At 39.3% G+C, this 19,342-nt stretch overlaps 1 protein-coding gene across 4 annotated transcripts in view; it reads right to left on the bottom strand.

Annotated features, from left to right (window-relative positions):
* The window catches only part of ATP11C (ATPase phospholipid transporting 11C), a 167,916-nt gene that overhangs the window by 6,611 nt on the left and 141,963 nt on the right, over positions 1-19,342 (bottom strand). For 3 of the 4 annotated variants that reach the window (XM_065915266.1, XM_065915262.1, XM_065915263.1), the window contains 4 exons: positions 13,783-13,918; positions 11,283-11,348; positions 8,872-8,975; positions 5,339-5,492 (listed from right to left, as the gene is read on the bottom strand). In XM_065915266.1, coding sequence (XP_065771338.1) covers positions 5,339-5,492; positions 8,872-8,975; positions 11,283-11,348; positions 13,783-13,918 — 460 coding nt within the window. Of the gene's footprint in view, positions 1-5,152; positions 5,220-5,338; positions 5,493-8,871; positions 8,976-11,282; positions 11,349-13,782; positions 13,919-19,342 lie in introns of all 4 variants that reach the window. The other variant, XM_065915265.1, reaches the window with a different exon arrangement.

Raw genomic sequence — 19,342 nt, 5'->3', positions numbered from 1 at the left:
CATGGGAATATTGACTATTTTGAATAAAATAATTTAAAAGTATGTTTCTCACTGAAATAAAGCTCATCTCTAATCATTAATTCACTAATTTACATTGTTTAAAATTCAATGATCAGAGAGCTATGCTCAGGATCCATCACCAACCTATCTTCAAGTAACTATCTCACCTTGTCCAATTGCACACATGTAATACGGACTGATTGTCCTTGGGCATTTTCAGGTTAAAAACCTAATCAAAACTAAATAATGGAAAAACTGTTGGTGAAACCACACTTTAGTACCATTTACCTCTGAACCAAAGCTTAACTTCCTTTATTCTAACATAATTTGATTGGTTTCCCCCCTTTTTTCCTGTAGACTCTTTAAAAGCGTTGCCTGAAGAGCTATGAATTTTTCCTTTAAAACACTAAGAAAAAGTGAAAATCAATGACTTAAAACCTAATAGGTCAGTTTTTTCCCCCTTATTCTGTGTCTGAAGTTGTAGGCTAATTTATAGACTTGGTATGGCATTGTTCTAGCAAAACAGATGAGTGGTGAGTGGTGAGCTACGGGAATGAGCTTAACGATTCTGCTAATCAAGATTACCCATATTATCTACTTAGCGACTAATAGAAATAGGCTTAACAAAAAGAAACCAGCTAAAGTAACACATATATCTAGCAGAGTCTAATAAACGTTTATACTTTCAAAGGAAAAATTTTATTTATTCATATATGCTTTAACATAACTACATTTCTCCTGTTCATATTTTACCTTAATAAAATTGGTGACATGTTGGTAACATGCAAATTACCAATTGATAAAAGCTAGAGAGATTAATATTTAGTTTCTGAGAAAAAATTTTTACTTGTTCACCTTCTTCTTTGTAGGCAAAAACCAACCTTGCAACAAGATTAACATGATACCAAACTCCCCACCCTATGTTTAAAATATCTATTTAAGAGTGTAACTTGAAACACATTTTGGTGTGCTCAGAACCTTGTATCCAACTGTCGGAGATAAAAGTTTTTCTATGAAGTAGAAATTTTAGGGATTTATAGGCTACTTTATAAAGGAAAACAGAAATATGAGAGTACAGAAGGCAGTAGAGAGCATGAAAAGAGTAAAGCAATAAAAAATTGATACAGCTAGCAATTGGTCGGGGGCAGGTAGCGGGGGTAGAAGCGTGAGAGATAACAAACAAAACAGTATGAAATTTCCACATTCCTTTGCAGTCATCTAGGGAGCTTTGACACGGGCTCAATTAGCAGTCTGTCAAAGAGGCCAATGCATAAAGGTCCACCTCCACAGCCACGATGTTAAGATTCAACTTTATTTTTGTCTAATCTAGATCACAGGGCTGTTACCCTTAGAGCTCAAGTTGTATGAGACACTGTAAGGATTTCAAAAGTCATCATCAGTCACCATTGTTACTGAAGAAGCAACTGTATTCTCTAAAGTGCTTTCTCGGGGAATTTTGCGCAGATACCTGACATTCTTCCTTCTCCAGGCTGCCGCTCTCAAAGAGCTCCCTGTGTAACTGAATGTTTGCTTTCGTTTGTGCAGACGTCACCTGCAAGGTATAGCCATGTTGCTGCATCCATTCTCACTACATTATAGTGTTTCCATGTCTACTAGGCAAAATCAAGCCTCCTTTTGATCATGGTAGTTTCCATGGGAAAACTTAACATAAAGATAGATGGAAAATTCCTACGCCAGAAATGGTAACTGGTATTCACTAGTTGGCTAGAGGGTTCAGGTGTATTTCATTGATTAAGAGCCAGTTCAACAAAAGTGCTGAGAAAGGACACAGCTTTTCGAAGTACCCCAAATCCTAAACTTTATATTTCCTTTGAAGAGTTATCTGCTGTACCCACTGTTCAGTGCTCAATGATAGTTTCATCATACACTTGTTGGCAGCATAGAAGCTAAAGAAAAGCCCTATGATCCTTAATGATGGGATTTTAGCTCAAAAATTAACTATGCTGCTGAAAATAAGGGTGTGAAAATGTATTTACCCCGTGAGTTAATCTGTTAATCTGAGGGAATCTATTTTCGAAGATAGCAGAGTTCTTTTATACTGCTAGTATCAAGACAGAACTCAGCTATGGTGGGGGCTGCGACTGGCCTTTTGACCGGAGGCTTCTGGAGGTAGTGACTTGGACCCTGGGATGGCTCAGCTGTGTTACAAGCCATATTATTGACACTACTATTCTGTTTATACCTGCTTCCAGAAGTGTTCCAAATAATCCCTTTATAACTCAACTAGAGTGAGAGCTCCTTGTGAGCTGCAATGATCAACCTAGGACAGCAGCTAGCTTACCCTGGACCCTCGGGCAAAAGTGTTCTGAATTGAATGGAATTCAACAGAAGGTTGCTTCTACAACAGTTAAATGTAAATGGCTTAGCTTCCTTCTCAAACGCCTTGGAGACATTTTCTCTATCCACTACTGAGTTCCCTTCTTAAAGCAGCTGCCAAGACTCACAGGCAAATAGCATAAACAGTCTACTTGCCACAGGCATTTCTGGCTCTCCCTGCAAAGGATCTGACCTATACTGGTTGAAGTCAGGGGTATCTTCTACTTCTAGCTAGAGACACACACTCTAGCCCATTAGGGAGCCTCTCAGGAATGAGGTGGACCCAGTGTAAAAGAATCTTTTGCTGTTCTTTAAATGAGGCCAATGTCTTAGCAAGGGATACTGGGTAAGTAGGAAGTCACCCAGAATGTCAGACTGTTGCTCACTGAAGTGTGAGTTGCTCAGTTGTGTCCAACTCTTTGCAACCTCATGGACTGTAGCCCACCAGGTTCCTCTGTCCATGGAATTCTCCAGGCAAGAATACTGGCATGGGTAGCCATTTCCTTCTCCAGGGGATCTTACCAATCCAAGGATTGAATCTGGGCCTTCCACAGAGCAGGCAGATTTTTTTCTACCATCTGAGCCACCAGAGAAGCCTTTAAGATACTCTTTCTTTAAAGAAAGATCTTCGAAGTGGCCTCTGCCTCTTTGATGTGGCCAACTAGAGCCTTGTGTAAATAGATATGACTTTTCAGAGTAGTCATGGCTGCCATGTTTCAGTTGCCCTTTATGCATTGATATGCACTACTTTGCTCTTGCATTTTCTCACAAGGGGGGAAAAAAAAGGCAGTGCTGATGAGTGCCCGCAATGTTCTGTCTCATCTGCAAGTTTCAAAATTCCATAGAGTCTGAAAAACCATTTAGCCTTTCAGACTTTGGATGTTTAAGAGAGATGTTCATCAGTAGGTGGTTCAACACATGTTCACTGGTTCAATGATGACAGGAATAAATGAATGAATGAATGAAGGTGATTATGGAAATTCTCCTGGTTGTTCTAGCACATCAGCATGCCAAGCTACAGCACAGACACTAGAATTTCTCCTATCATGGACATAATTCATGGCAAACAAAGTTCATGCTAAACCCTGGAAATACTCTACACTGCTAAGTAAAAAGGGCTGCAGGCCAAGAACTCCATGCTTTCTTTCAAAAGAAGTCTGGAATTTGCTGTTTGCATGGAAAGAAAATGTTCTAAGTCTTTATTTGTGACTGCCTTGTAGCACCCCTCCATTTAATGGCCATTTATGTAAGTCACGTCCAGCCAGTGTCATTTTTTTTAAAGGGCCTAAGGAAGAGGATAAGATATTATGTTTGAAGGTTTTGATTTCTGAGATTTTTTGTCTCATCTTTAGAGGATGAAGCTTTGTCAATTTATAAGCTGGCTGTGAGCCATTGTTTAGCATGAGCTCCATTACCCCAAATAAGAAAAACATCAAGGAGCTCCTCAGAGTATATTTCCAAATACAGAGATTCTTTGTAGACAAATCTCTATTATGACAAGGCACCAAAATATTTCTTACTGTGACATTTTAAAAATTTGGTTTCATACAAATTGCCACTTGAGCCATTAGAGAAGTAACCTGTTATACCCCTGTCCAACTGGTATTAAAGTATAATCAGACAAATAAATGCCACTTTCCCATTCTAAGACTAAACATCAGGCTGGAGGGAGTCAGTAGGGGGTCTACTGGAAGGATTAGAGAGAGATTAATGTGGTTTTAGCTAGGTTAATGTTACTGTGTCCACTTTCATCCATAAGGCATGCAGAAGCACGGAATTAAGGCCAGTCCTGACCACCTAACCATATAGTGATTGACCAGTTTATACCATGAATCAATGTGGCTTGTGCCACTGATAATCTGTTGTTTTTCATTGGGGTTGATACTGACTTGGATCATGAAGCTTCTCTCTTATACACCCAATCACTGAAGATTTTCCCACTATAGTCATTGTAGTTCCCTATTCTACATGATGCCAACCACTGGAATCTACCAATAGGAAAAAAAATCAAGATGAACCAGTTTTCTGGTTAAACTGGCAAATTTAATCAAGCAGATCAGGTAGATATACCTTAGACTACTTCTTGAAAATACTGCCTTGGAGGGGCTATAAGATCTAATTGGTGTCAGTATGATCAAAATAGGGTTTTGTTGGGCAAAATTAGCTAGTGTTGGCAGGAATATGACATATTTACTTAACCTGTAGGTCAAAATTTGCCAGAAGTTTTATTTTTCTAGGCTAATCTACCTTTTTCAGTTTAAAGGCTTTTTAAGAAATGTTCAACAGATATCAGACAATGCAGGCCCAAGCGATTAGGCTGACAGAGGGTAATAACTTCTGATTGCTGCAAAAAATTTACCATATAAGCAGCAAAAATAAAAACACACTCATAAAACCATTTTACATTTTTACAAGTGTGTTCGAGAGGGGAAGGATGTAGAAACCACATCCAGGGAATTCTCTCTGGTTTAAATCTACTGCTGGACAGACAGGGCTAGAAGCAGCACAGAGATTAAGCAGCACTATAATTAAAGGAAGGGGAAAGGTTTGAAAGAGGCAAATTGGGATTATCAACTGAAAAAAAATCTGAAAACAACCCACAGAGAAATTTCTAAGGTTAAAGCTTGAATGCTTTGTTTAAAAAAAAAAAAAAGAAAAAAGCTGAAACGTTGGTGTGGAAATTCCCAGCGTGAAAATTCTAGGCTAAATAAAAAAAAAATCATTTTTTTCTGTTTAAAGTTCCATATGGAGCATATGAGATACTCCATATGGATCGCTAAAGGTCACATAGAACACTATTAAGGAATCTACTTACCACCTGCATTGGATAACGAAGTTTTTTATTATACTTTTTATGCAGAAGAGGAAATTAAGTGATGAACCTGTAAGGAGGGGTTTAACATGCTGTAACTAAGGCAATTCTCTAAATAAAGTTTTTAGTTCATGGCAGATATTGAAGCCCCTTACAAAAATCAGGTTATAATATAAAGTTAGTTCTTACCCTGGCACTTCTTCTTCTTACACTCTTTAATACTATCAGGAGAATCTCAGGGGAAAGGCTGATAAATATTAGAAGAATTATGGCCAACCATATGGATACAGATGACAGCATTTGAGCAAATACGAAATACATTCTCTGTTGTTTCAAGAATGGCCTAGAGTGGAAAGAAAATACATAATGGGAAAGCAAATCAGTTCCTGTTATATGAAACAGAAATGTTACCGCAACTATCTGTTGCATTTAAAAGGAATCCTCATTATATACATTAATAAAAATAATCTTCTTTAGAATGACCAAAAGTAGTAAACAGATTTCATTTACTAAATGTTTGGAAAGAAAAGGGATGATAATCAAAGGGGAAAATGCACTTGACTTGAAAACAACTAAGTGATCTATTTTAAGGTTGCCAACTGGAGAGTATTTATTTGCATTAGTAAATGCTGGCACTTCTGACATATTCAAGAGAAATGATGATTAACTTTTATGTTAACAAACATTTTACTTCCTTGGCTGTTTTATTAATGTAAGAAAGGATTTGTGCTCTACATTTGGAAATTTAAAAGACATTTTTATTACTGCCCCACCTCCGCAAAACCCCTATGTAAGCATAATAAGGGCTGTAGTTTTTCTCTCTCAAATGTGAGGAATTTACCATTCTCATCTACAAATATATACTGAGTACCAGAGTGTGCAAAGTAGGTTGCCAGAAGAATATTGCTAATCACACATTAAGCCTTGGGGTCCAGAAAGCCAGGAGGATGCTACATTCTGCTGGGTTTAGTCATCCACTGAACCATTAGGCGGCCACTGAGAAGTCCAGCCAGTTGCCCTTCCCTGTCTGAGCTGAACCACTGAGAGGTTCACTACGTTAGCATGAATGTGGTCTGAAGCTGAGGGGGAGGAAGCGCAAAGCAGCTGCTTGAGCTCAGGGCATGTACCAAACTATCCTTGGATTAGGAGCCTTAGGTATGTAAGTGGTTGGTCCCATTTAGTAGATGACAAATAGTGCTCACTGAAGATAATGGAAAAGCAAATCAGTTCCTGTTATATGAAACAGAAGTGTTACTGAAGCTGCCTGTTGCATTAAAAGGAATCCCCATTACGCACATTAATAAAAATAATAAGATACACTGGTTTCTCACTTAAACACTGATGTTTGTGCACTGTCATGCAACATAACATGATCACATCAAGTTCATGGCTCTACACAGATGAGGACTAGACTGTGGAATATATGTGGACCTATTACCCACTAGATTGTGGGGCTTCCTAGTAGCTCAGTTGGTAAAGAATCCACCTGCAATACAGGAGACCCTCGTTTGAATCCTGGGTCAGGAAGATCCGCTGGAGAAGGGATAGGTTACCCACTCTAGCATTCTTGGGCTTCCCTGGTGGCTCAGCTGGTAAAGAATCTGGCTGCAATGTGGGAGACCTGGGTTGGATCCCTGGGTTGGGAAGATCCCCTGGAGAAGGGAACGACTACCCACTCCAGTATTCTGGCCTGGAGAATTCCATGGACTGTATAGTTCATGGGGTCACAAACAGTTGGACATGACTGAGTGACTTTCACAGGGCACTAGATTGTGAGAATAGTAAGGTGGAGAAACTTAGAGTTTTCTAAGGCTCCTACCATAGAGAAAAGATTTCCACAGAGCTCAAGTCCCACTCTAATGCAGAAAAGCACCCTGACAAACGTTCCAGGCAGCTAAGACACAGTAAGGGTGCAGCAGACAATTCTGACTGCTAGTTACTGGGTATTCCTTTGCATAATATCCATAATACTCTGTTTCTAAAAGCTCCATAGTTTTTTTTCTGATTTTGACAGCATCTATGGAGTCTTGCAAGGGAGCAGTAAAAAACAAAAGATATTATTTTTAGAAGGGGTTTGGAGCTCAGAAAACGTTCTCACTGCTTGTCCCTGAAGAGAGGTTAGTCATGATGCCTCAGGGTTGAGCATGTCTGGAGACTAGCTGCAATCAGCATTCAGCTGAAGTTTTATCGTTTCTAGTCACATTTTGCTAGTTGATGTATGATTAATATAAATTTTATATTCATGTAGTAGCTCAACTCAGACAGGTCTACTTAAGGACAGCACTAGAAGCAAGAAAGTAAAACAAAGATTCATTCACATTTCATTTTCAGTAAGCATCTCTAATCAATAGAAACAGGTATGGTGATATTTTAAATCATGTCAAGGATTCGTTTTAATCAATAAGGAACAGTCTGGAGAGAGTGAGAAACTGGTTCAGTTTGCTAGAAACATTTCATTCTTGAGGAAATTTTGCACAATTATTTCAGATGCTGACTACACAGATTACTAGACAGAATTATGGTCCTGTGGGCAGATCTTACTATTGTATATCACATTTGGTTAATCAACTTTGGTTCATTTGTATATTATTAAAAAAATAGAGACTTCCTTCAGTGTTACTGCTTCAAATAAAGGTGTCAAATAAATGCTCTAAGTATACTTTCTGGAGTTGCTACTTCCGTAAGTGATTCGGTTTTCCATATTTTTATTACTTGAGGCTTTTATTTTAAAAAGCTTTCTAAAACAGTACGAGTTTCTTCTAATTAAGTCTCAAGGGACATAAACATGGTCCTCTGTGATAATGTGGAATGTTCTGTATGTACGATTTTGCTCAAACCAGTGAAAATATGTATGCTCAGAATTTCAACCAATGGCTTGCTTTAGCCCTGTTCTCTGCTGCTGGTTTCCTTGTCAGGGGAAATCATCAATGAATGAAAACAACTGTGATATTTAAAAATAAAATATAGGCCTCTGGCAGTAAGGAAAGGAGATGAAACTCTGATTTTAATTTCTAATGACTCTCCCAATCACAGCTTATGTGCACTCACTGGACTCTCGTCTTCTTGAGGCAGGGGTACAGCCTATTCATTGCTGTATCCCATAGAGTGCCTCATGCAAAATGGATTCCGAATAAACATCTACTGAACCAAGATGAATGGGATAAACTTTAAATCCAAGCTGCAGAGTCCATCTTTACCTTCTCCAAAACAATGGGATGGTGATTTCAAGGTATAACCCTCTGAGTATTCAGTGACACATATTCTGTACCTTGAGCACATCTGTTGTAGCAAGAATGAGAGTGATATACCATAAACGGAGAACAGGGTCCACATGGATAAGGCTGTATCTCTTGGCCACTACACTGTACAGAAATTTCATAGGATGAGTATTTCCACTGGAAATCATATGGGAGAGGCCATGCTAGAAATTAGTTTCACTTCACAGAGAGATGTTTATATATCTTCAAGCTGAAAGATTTGCACAAGGGCTACCAGAAGGAAGGTCAAAAAGTCTTTTGAGTAATTTGTGCAGTCTATAAACTTACATTTAGAATCTCACCTGAAATTAGCAGCATTACTGGCTAGAAGTAACTTCCAGTCCATTAATATTGAAGACTTGTCGTCTTATATAATCAAAACTTTAAAAGTATAATTAATGTTGGCATATACAATATACATATTCTTAATATTTACATATCACTCCCACATGTTTAGTTGCTTACCATATAATTCCTCCCCAGAAGAATGAGAAAAATACATAAAATGCTAAAGAACCCCAAATCACAAAGTGGTTGATCCATGTCCAGAAACGAGTATCCAAGGCGAGCTGAAAAGATACAACACAAGAAATTTCATGATGTGTACACACCACACCAGGCAGTGTCCGGTGGCATTCAATAACCCATACATGATACCTGTGGGAGGATCCAGCTTGGGCCAGGCAACTAAAGCTGAACAGCACTAGAAGAACAGAACCCAGGCTTCCCAAAGAGCTCTGCCCAAAGATATTTAGACTCCAGAGTACAGGCATGGAGGTGTGGACAAGCAAGTACCCACTGCAGATGCCTCACTATTGAAGGAAGGACAAGGAATGAGGTCATGGTAAGATCCCGGACACTGAAGCCCCCATGTCCTTAAGTGGTGGTGGTCAGGAAGCTGACGGCAAAAAGAGAAGGCCTAGCTGGTGGAGGCAGGTATACCGAGGATCAGGAGAAGAGGGAAAGAGTAGCTAGGAAGAAAAGACCAACTACACAAAGAAGTCATGAGACCTCAAACACAACATATGGGGGGTTACTAAATGCAAAGGCTACTAGCTCTACATATCAGGCATCATGGAACCACAGATTGCGGGTCTATGTAACATGCCTTTCAATTGCAAACCCCACAGCTACTCCATTAAATCAATAACCTTTTCAACTGCCTGAGATTTTAATCCTTTCATGCTTCCTTCAGGATTGATTGTTTCTTCTGACTGTGGCACCTGGGATTTTCACATGCAATCTAAAAATAAAAAGTATGGTTCACTCTGCTTTCTTAAAATTTCTGGGCCACAATGCTTACTATCCAGGGCATTTCGTTCTTGAAGAGGAGGTGGTGTCCGTTTTGTTACTTGCTGTTCTGACACCCTGCTCCTCAGCTCTCTGTTAATAGTCGCTCATTCATAAATAGGATATTGGTAACATTGTTAATGCAGCCCAGTCTTGAATTTCCTCCACCCCACCCCCAACCAAGCTGCTAGGAAACATGTCACAGTAATACTCATGCAAAGAAGAGGGACTGGATAGCTTTTCAGAGATGGGTGAGAAATGTTGCAATAAAGCCAACTTTAACTATGAAGGGTGCTTGAAGGCCCTGGGGCCACATACAAGGTCAGGGGTAAAAAAGGGTGGAGAGAATCCCCTTTTAAGTCATGATCCTATGAAATATAATAGTAAATAATAATAATTAGCATCTATTGTACCAATCTTATTCTATGTGCCAGACACTACTTTAACTGCTTTATATTCACTAATTGACTTCTCATAAAAAATCCCAGGGGAGGTAGGTGGTTCTTTTATTTCTATTTTATAGAAGAGGAAATAGAAGTGCTGAGAAACAAGGTCACTTGCCCAAGGACACCCAGCTAGTAAGTGGCTAAACCGAGTTGAATTGCAACATTTTCTTTTGCAAGCCTAAAATATCACTGAAATAGTACATGAAGAATGCAAACATGTTAGTTCTATTCAGTACGACAAATGGACCATGTATAAAAATGCAGAGGGGAAATGGTTAGAGGTCCTTTGTCAATTATACTTTTGAATCTAGTTCTGATCAATGGGCAGAATGAAATTCATTTAAAGGTACTCATTCTTGGACTCCATGTGAGGTGTTTATTACTGGAATGATCAACATAATTTGATTATACCTTCAACTGTAATGGTGGCCCAACTCATGAGTCTTAAGGGCAGTATTCAGCATACAGCATTATTACATGGCTGCATGTTAATGACAATGATATTGCCAAAACTGCTTTCCTTGTATGTTACCTGCCATATATTCTTATGCATTTCATCACTAATATGGGTAGATTTCAGTGATGAATACTGAACATTCTATGAAATATCATCACTATAATGATAATAACAATTATTATTGAATTATTGAATAATAATTACTGAATATGAAAAAATATGAATAATCACAAGCTCTTTGGGACAAGCTCTTTTGCTCATGGACACCTATATTCAACTGTCTTAAGTATCCAAATTCCTTTAAGGACTGGCCTTCTTAAACAGATATATAACTTTATAAAAAATATTCAAGTATTTAACATGGAAACACACACACACTCACAGTACATTTATATACCACTTCTCATAACATCTCAAAAAAAGCAGGAACAAAGGAAGAGATTTCCAATATAAGTATCATGTATTAAAAAAAAAAAGAGGATAGACAATATTGTGGGGAAAAAATGGATCACAAATAGTATACAAACGTCCAAATCTCTAATACCACACATAATTTTAATAAGCATTCAAACTTGAATAACAGCTCACAGTAAAAATTAGGATTAGAAGACAAAAAAGATATATAAGACCATAAAGTATTTTAAAAAATGGTGTTAAATATACTTGAATAATAAAAATCTAACCTTCAGAGTTACGGTGAATACTAAGACTGTAAAAACAATGGTTCCAAAAGTCCAGTTTCCATATACCTGAAAAACATTCAACAATTACATGTACCATGAATACACAAGCCTGCTTAAAACAATAAACAGCCAGTTTAATCTTGTGTGTAACTGACAAGGATTTTTATATAAATTGTTTAGGGAAATACCTGCTCAAAAGATCAGGTCAATATGTTACAGGCTTTTACTGTGAGCCTAAATTTTCTTGAAGAGGTACACCATGTGTGTGGTTGGTAGGGTTTATTTCATGATTCCATGTAGCATAAAACAAAGAACAGACTAGCATGATATAGGCAGGAAAAATTCTATTTCACTACCAGTAATGTTCATAAGACAACTCATTTGGATGTCTCCTGTCTCTACACAGTATGATATGGGCTTTTCCTGTCATATTGCTCTGAAAGTGAAAGTCACTAAGTCATGTCTGACTCTTTGCGACCCCATGGTCTATATAGTCCATGGGATTCTCTAGGCCACAATACTGGAGTGGGTAGCCTTTCCCTTCTCCAAGGGATCTACCCAACCCAGGGATCGAACCCAGGTCACTGGCATTGCAGGTGAATTCTTTACCAGCTGAGCCACCAGGGAAGCCCAAGGATACTGGAGTGGGTAGCCTATCTCTTCTCCAGTGGATCTTCCTGACCCAGGAATCGAACCAGGGTCTCCTGCATTGCAGGTGGATTCTTTACCAACTGAGCTATCAGGGAAGCCCAATATAGCTCTAAAGATCTCAAATAAGGACTAATTTGCAGACAAATGAACTCACATTTTAAAAATAGAGTATATGGTGACAGGGTAACTAGACTTATTGTGGTGATCAATCAGTACATACAAATATCAAATCATTATATTATACAACTGAGACATATAATGTTACATGTCAGTTATATCTTAATAAAAAATAAAATAATTTTGTGGCTATAAATATTACAGCTCTCAGCATGTGCACATCAAAGAAAAACAGATACCATGTATAAATCCGAACGATGGCAATGAATGGCACATATGCTTACCAAATGCTGTCAAGATCTGAATGCATAACATTAAAACAGAAAATGAAATGTAAAAGGTTTTTAAAAAATAAAAACAAAAAATTAAGGTTAATAGCAAAAAAAAAAGGATTTGATCAAATCATACATGGTGTTATGTTTAACTGCTGATAGTAGTTCTTATTACAATTTTAGCAAACATACAATAATGTCTAATTCATTTGGACTTCATGAACTCAAAATGGGTGATGAATTGAACACAGGGTGGGTTGAGGCTCCCCATGCACCACCAGTAGAGTTTGCTGAGCAAATGAACCATATCAACAGAATTGTGGGAAGAGTATAGTCAGCTGTCTATAATTTATGTGCCAAATAAACAGAAAATAAAAAGGTAAAGTTACAGAATGAAGTCATAAAGCTGAAGGGATCTGAGAAATCATACAATCTAATTTCTTCTGCTTACCACTGGGGAAAAATGACTTGGAAAACAGAAGTGACTGGCTTGAGGATGCACAGATTCACTAGGGAACTCTCCCTGGCAAACGCGATGTGTGCCTACACTAAAGTACTAAATCTGTATTTCATCAACACTTACTCAGTGATTAAACTGATTTCTGTTAGTCCAAATTAGAGAGGTTTTAACTGTAGTACCTAATTTTAGTATATCATTCAAATTCACTGAGCCTATCACTTCTGTAGTAAATGATGATTGCATGGTTCTAGACATAGTCATTGTACTCAGTAAAGTCTTTTTGAAACTTGGCTTTGCTTCACATGATTATAAACTATGAATGACCATAAAAGAGGAAGCTGAGAAATGGCAAAGAACCTAGTGGAAGCGGCATGCAAGGTGGGTTCGATTTTCCACTGTGTGGCTGCCAAAGACCTCACCCCATCAGCAATTCTCTCCTAGAGCACAGCCAGGGCAAAGTCACCCCAATGCAGGTGCTGACCTATGGAGTCGCTTGCTGGGAAGACACTGGCAGGATCAGTGTAGCCTTTCTGGAAAACACTATGCACCCATGTGGAAAGGAAGGAGGAAGAGAAGGGAATTCCCTAATTATTGGGCAAATACTACAAACATACGGCAGCTACCTCCTTGCACTCTAAGCACAGACTAAGAACTGAGGGGACAGACTTCGCTTTTAAAACAGCAAAAGTTTGGCTCACATCAAAGTGTACAGGTTCAAAGTCTAAAGTCCCAAGAATTTTGTTCATCTAGTAAAAATTACAGCCAAGTTAAGCTTCCAGAGGTTTGCACATAAGCTCTCTAGTTAGCTGTGCACGCAGGAGGTGATTTTTTTACTTTGACATTTCAATTGTTCTTAAGGATGCTGTGAGAACTAAATACCATACCTTTAGGAAATAATTTGCAAAATGATTACAGCTATAGTATGTATATGATAAATCCAATGCCTATGGAAAAAAATTAAGCCATGCTTATAATAGCAAAAGACGTAATATTTTTTTACCTTTCCATTTTCATCTAAGGATGTAGTCTGAAAAAGAAAGTAAGTCCCAAAGAAAAACACTGTTCCTTCAAATGCAGCCAGAAATGTCCAGTATAGGAATGGGCCCAACTGTAGCATGTCGTTTCCAGATATTTTCCTATTGAGAAATGGGAAGAAACACAAGTTAATGAATCTCTGTAGGCTGTTTATTTAAAGATACAGTGAAACGCTGAAGGTGTGCATGGGGTTTGACCCTGTTTATAGAATGAAAGGAGTTCCTCCTGAGGGATTGGTAGGCTTTCATTAAAAGATCAGACGGAGACACAGATTTGTCTTTGTGTAATCACCTCCTGTCTGAGGTGTTGGAGTAAGTTGTCAAAGTGGTTCTAAGTTACAATTCTGGTCACTGACAATATTAATATCATCAATAATAATAATCAGCTCATTTATTGAGTACTTATTATATGCTTGTAAAAATGGGTTAAGAGTTTTATATAGTCCATTTGTGTACACACAAAAACCATGAGACAGGTATTCTTATCACTACCATTTTCAAATAATGAGCCACAAAAAGATGTATCATAATGGTTTCCAAACTCTGATCCACACTGGAATCACAAGGGGATCTTAAAAGACATTGATGTCTGGCTCCCACTCTCATTCTGATTTAACTGGCATGAGGTATAACTTGGCTAACCAGGACAATTTTAAAACTTCCCAGGTAGGAGTTCCCTGGTGGTCCAGTGGCTAAAACTCTGCGCTCCCAATGCAGCCGACCCAGGTTCCATCCCTGGGCAGAGAACTAGATCACACATGCTGCAACTAAATATACTGCACGCTGCAACTCAAGAGTTCTCTTGCCGCAACACAAATCTTCAATCCCACGTGCCACAACTAAGACCCAGCACAGTCAAATTAAAAAAAAAAGTACAACTCCCAAGGTAACTCTAATGTGCAGTTAAGTTTGAGAACCACTAGTACAGCAATATGCCAGAGCTGACTTTAAAGCACAAGCTCTCAACCAAACAAGCTACCATGTAACTATAATTATAAAAATACTTCTTTTAATCAAGATTTCTTCCTGGGAATTTAACCTTTCTTAGGTCTTGTGGTGCCCTTTATATTTTTAAAATGAGTCAAATAACATGTCTGAAGCTGTACAGCCAGGCTTTGATAAATGGCGGGTGGACAGATCCAAAGTTTAACATCCGTCAAAAATAGGAGTGTTCTGGGTACAAGTCAGGATGTCAAATAAGGCTACCGATTCTAATGGGACAGAACTACAGAAAGAAGATGGATCTGTGCATGGACTTCTTTAGCTTCTATTTCAAATCCCTCTTAACATTTATCAAAAAGTATGTAATCACTCAAATAGAGCACCTGTTGTCAATACTATGAAGACTGTCATTGAGCTGTAATGAATAAGAAAGACCTTTGTAATGTAAGTGCAACTGATCCCTGTTCTGTTGGTATGGAGTGCTGTGGGCTTTCCTGAAAAACAGCCATTAAGCAACTTTTACCTACTAAGATGTCCAAGTGCACACAGAAATCAGCAATGGAGCTGCTGCTGCTGCTAAGTCACTTTAGTCATGTCCGACTCTGCGACCCCATAGACGGCAGCCCACCAGGCTCCTCTGTCCCTGGGATTCTCCAGGCAAGATTCATGTCAATGCATGGCAAAAACCACTACAATATAGTAAAGTAATTAGCCTCCAACTAATAAAAATAAATGGAAAACAAAAAGAATACTGGAGTGGGTTGTCATTTCCTTCTCCAATGCATGCATGCTTGCTAAGTCGCTTCAGTTGTGTCTGACTCTGTGGACCCTATGGACAGCAGCCCATCAGGCTCCTCTGTCTGTGGGATTCTCCAGGCAGGAATACTGGAGTGGGTTGCCATTTCCTTCTCCACAGCAATGGTGGGGGATGCATAAAGCTATACGCTGCTGTTTGCCCTAGGAAAACTGTAGGACGATAGAGGTAACTGCTTTCCAGAAATGAGCTCTACCCATAGCCAATAAGTCATGTTCCCAAGGCAACTGGGAGCCACTGGGAAGGCAATTCTCTTAAAGAGCCTTGAAAGGAGGCAAATGCCAGCCAATGAGGGTTTTGAGAGTCACTGAGTGGGGTTGAGGCAGGAAGTGGTTCCTGTCTTTCCAGCCAGTCATTGGATTTACATCACGCATTGTGGGAAGAAAGGAAGCAGCGTCATGGTGTGTTGGGTTATAGCTGAGGTTTCCTAGCTGAACTCAGGTGAACGACGGACCTGCTGTAACTTAGAATGTGGTAGCTAATGTGAGGGGAACAGGAGGGAATGAAGATGAGGGGCTGCTGACTAGCAGCACAGGCCTGAGCATTTCCATATAATCGGAGGCAGCAGGCATACTGAGACCTTTCTTTCGCCTTTTAAAGTGGTAGAAGAAGGACTATGCCTCTACCCTCGAAACAAGTACTACAGTTTACTTTTCAAATTTCTCTCAAAAAATATGAAAAGATCCAGTTATGTCACATTTCACATCAAAACTTTTTGGTAAATGCCTGCATCACTAAGTCTGTGAAGGTGATATCTACAATATGTTACATAAGGCCACACGTCACATAAAGTGGTACAAATGTGGAGAAAGCCACATGTGAAGACTGGAGCTTCCTGTTTACAAAGGAATGCTCAGAGCAATGGAGCAATCTCCAACACAGTGACAGGCTGAGAGCAGCGTCTCGTCAGGGCAGGCAGGCAGGAAGCCGCCTTTTGGGCTATGTGATAGGTATGCCCTGGCTTTCATTTCTCCATCAGATGTGGCAACTTTACCCTCTATGTAAAATTGTTTAAAAATTCATGACAAGGCTTCCCTGGTGGCTCAGTGGTAAAGAATCCACCTGCCAATGCAGGAGACATGGGTTTGATCCCTGATCCAGGAAGATCCAGGAGCAACTAAGCCCATGCGCCACAACTATTGAGCCTGTGCTCCCTAAGAGAAGCCACCTCAATGAGAAGCCCAGGCACATCACAACCAGACAGTAGCCCCTGCTTGCCATAACTACTGAAAGTCCCACATGCACCAATGAACACCTAACACAATCATAAATAAATAAATAAAATTAAAAAATCATGACCTACACCCGTGTGTAGGTAACTAAAACTTCATAGAAACCCTTACAAGAATTTGTAGTCAATAGCTTGCTTCAAGTTTTCAACATTCTTAGTGTGCAAAAGGGCTCAGCATAGCCCTGAAGTTATATGGAGAAGGGTGTTATTAATAGAAAAGTAAGATTATATAGCTCCCATCTATTGAAAATTTTGGCATGGCAACCCACTCCAGTATTCCTGCCTGAAGAATACTCATGGATATAGGAGCCTGGTGGGCTACAGTCCACGGGGTTGCAAAAAGTAGGAGAGGACTGAATGACTAAGCACATTGAAAATTTACTGTGTGTTATACACCACTGTGGGCTTCCCGGGTGGCTCAGTGGTAATGAATCTGTCTGTAATGCAGTAGACTTGGGTTTGATCCCTGGGTCAGGAAGATCCCCTGGAGGAGGGCATGGCAATCCACTCCAGTATTCTTGCCTGGGAAATCCCATGGACACAGGTGCCTGGCGGATTACAGTCCATGGGATCACAAAGAGTCGGACACAACTGAGAGACTGAGCACGCATGCAGGCACCACTATAAGTTTTTCCATGTAGCCACTCATTTAATCCTCCCCCAAACACTGTGATTAGATCTGTTGTTACTGAAGAGGAAACTGAGGCCCATCTCAGTCAAGTGACTTCGGCAAGGGCAGAGTTGAGATCAGGGCATAGACAAGGCTACAGCTCTTGGTGGTACTGAACAGGAGGCATTCTGCTCCCTGTCATCCAAATCCCTCTTCCACCAGAGTCACTGCACTACTGGTCTTCACTTTAGTTGTTGTCTGAAGACAGAACACTGCTGCTCAAGATTTGAAAACCACCAGCCTGTGGAAAAGAGCACAGGCCTGGTCATCAGGAGGAGGGAAATCAGATCTTGCCCTGGCCTCTCATTATACCCTCTATCCTTAGGCAAGTCATTTCTGGGCCTTGAGTCTTCATTTATTTAAACAAGAGTGTATGACAGCTCATGCTCTGGAAGATTTCTACCAGGGGTGCTATGATTCTTCTGTTGATCAAACTATACCCTTTGCAAGAAATACTAGAGCAGAACACATTAACGCCATGAGGAAGAAATCAGCAAATACCACATTGGGGGAAACTCTACAAGTAAATGATCAGGTTTCGTTAACAAATAAATTGTCAAATTAACCTACAGATTAAGAGAGTCTCAGAAGCCTATTAACCAACTGCAGTATATGGGCCTTATATAGTTTCAAATAAGCATGCTAAAAGAAGACATGAGTCAACTGGAAAAACCTGAGCATTGACTGGATATGGGACAATATCATGGACTTGTTAAATTATTAGGTATGGTAGTGTACTGAAATAACTATTTTATATAATGATTGAGATCTGCTTCAAAATAAGTCCTTGATAGAGAAGACAAGGTTATTAATGAAACAGGATTGGCCGTGAGTTGATATTCAAGCTGAGTGGTGAGGACAGGGAAGTTCACTATATAAATAGTATTGTTGCTACTTCTGTGCATGTTTTAAATTTTTCATAATAAATATCTTTAAAATAACAACAAATTTTATAACTCTGGTTAAGTCTAACAATTCCTAACTGTGAGTTTTATGAGTCATATACCTTCACTTTGCACAAATTAACCTTACTCTCTCTATTGCACTTGCTACCCACTATTCAATAACGCTTACAATCTGCAGTAAATTAACATCTTTATCCTTAGCTGTAGGCTTCACTTACAAAAATCCAATTTAATCAAAGGTTAAGCAACTGGGGCTAGTGCCAAGTACCCATCCAAGAGAAAAACAACTATTTCCAACTAACACAACATGAATATAAAGGCTTGATGAGTTAATTGTTTTCTTCAACAATGCCACTTTAGAATGGGAGCTAACAAGGCAGGGAGGCTATATTTCAGGGGCAGCTTACAAAAGAGAGCCCAACATAACGTTGTCGGTTCAATCTATTATATCTTTGGGTGGCCCTTTTTGGGTGAGGGGGTTGTTCAGTTGCTAAGTCGTGTCTAACTCTGCGACCCCATGGACTGCAGCACACTTCCCTGTCCTTCACTATCTGCTGGAGTTTGCCCAAACTTATGTCCATTGAGTTGGTGAAGCCATCCAACCATCTCCTCCTCTGTTGTCCCCTTCTCTTCCTGTTTTCAACCTTTTCCAGCATCAGGGTCTTTTCCAATGAGTCAGCTCTTCACATCATGTGGCAGGTGAGGGGGTGGCAGGTAGTTAAAACTAGTCTGTCTTCAATTAAGACTCTAGAACTCTATGACAATGTAGGCAAAGTTTTAGGAACTACTGATTCTGAACTAAATAATTTGCACCCATCCAAGTATATGACATATATCTAGGACAAGTCATTTTCCAGCTGGATGGTTTAGTTTAAGTGGCTAAAAATTCAGAACAGAACCATGTAATCAAACCAGGAGGGAAGTTCTGTGTCCTTCTGACCTGCAGATAAAATGAAACCCACAA

This window comes from Muntiacus reevesi, chromosome X (genome assembly GCF_963930625.1).
Source record: "Muntiacus reevesi chromosome X, mMunRee1.1, whole genome shotgun sequence".
Taxonomy (NCBI): Eukaryota; Metazoa; Chordata; class Mammalia; order Artiodactyla; family Cervidae; genus Muntiacus; species Muntiacus reevesi.
Note: the sequence above shows the minus strand (reverse complement) of the source record. Positions and strands in the feature narration are given on the sequence as shown.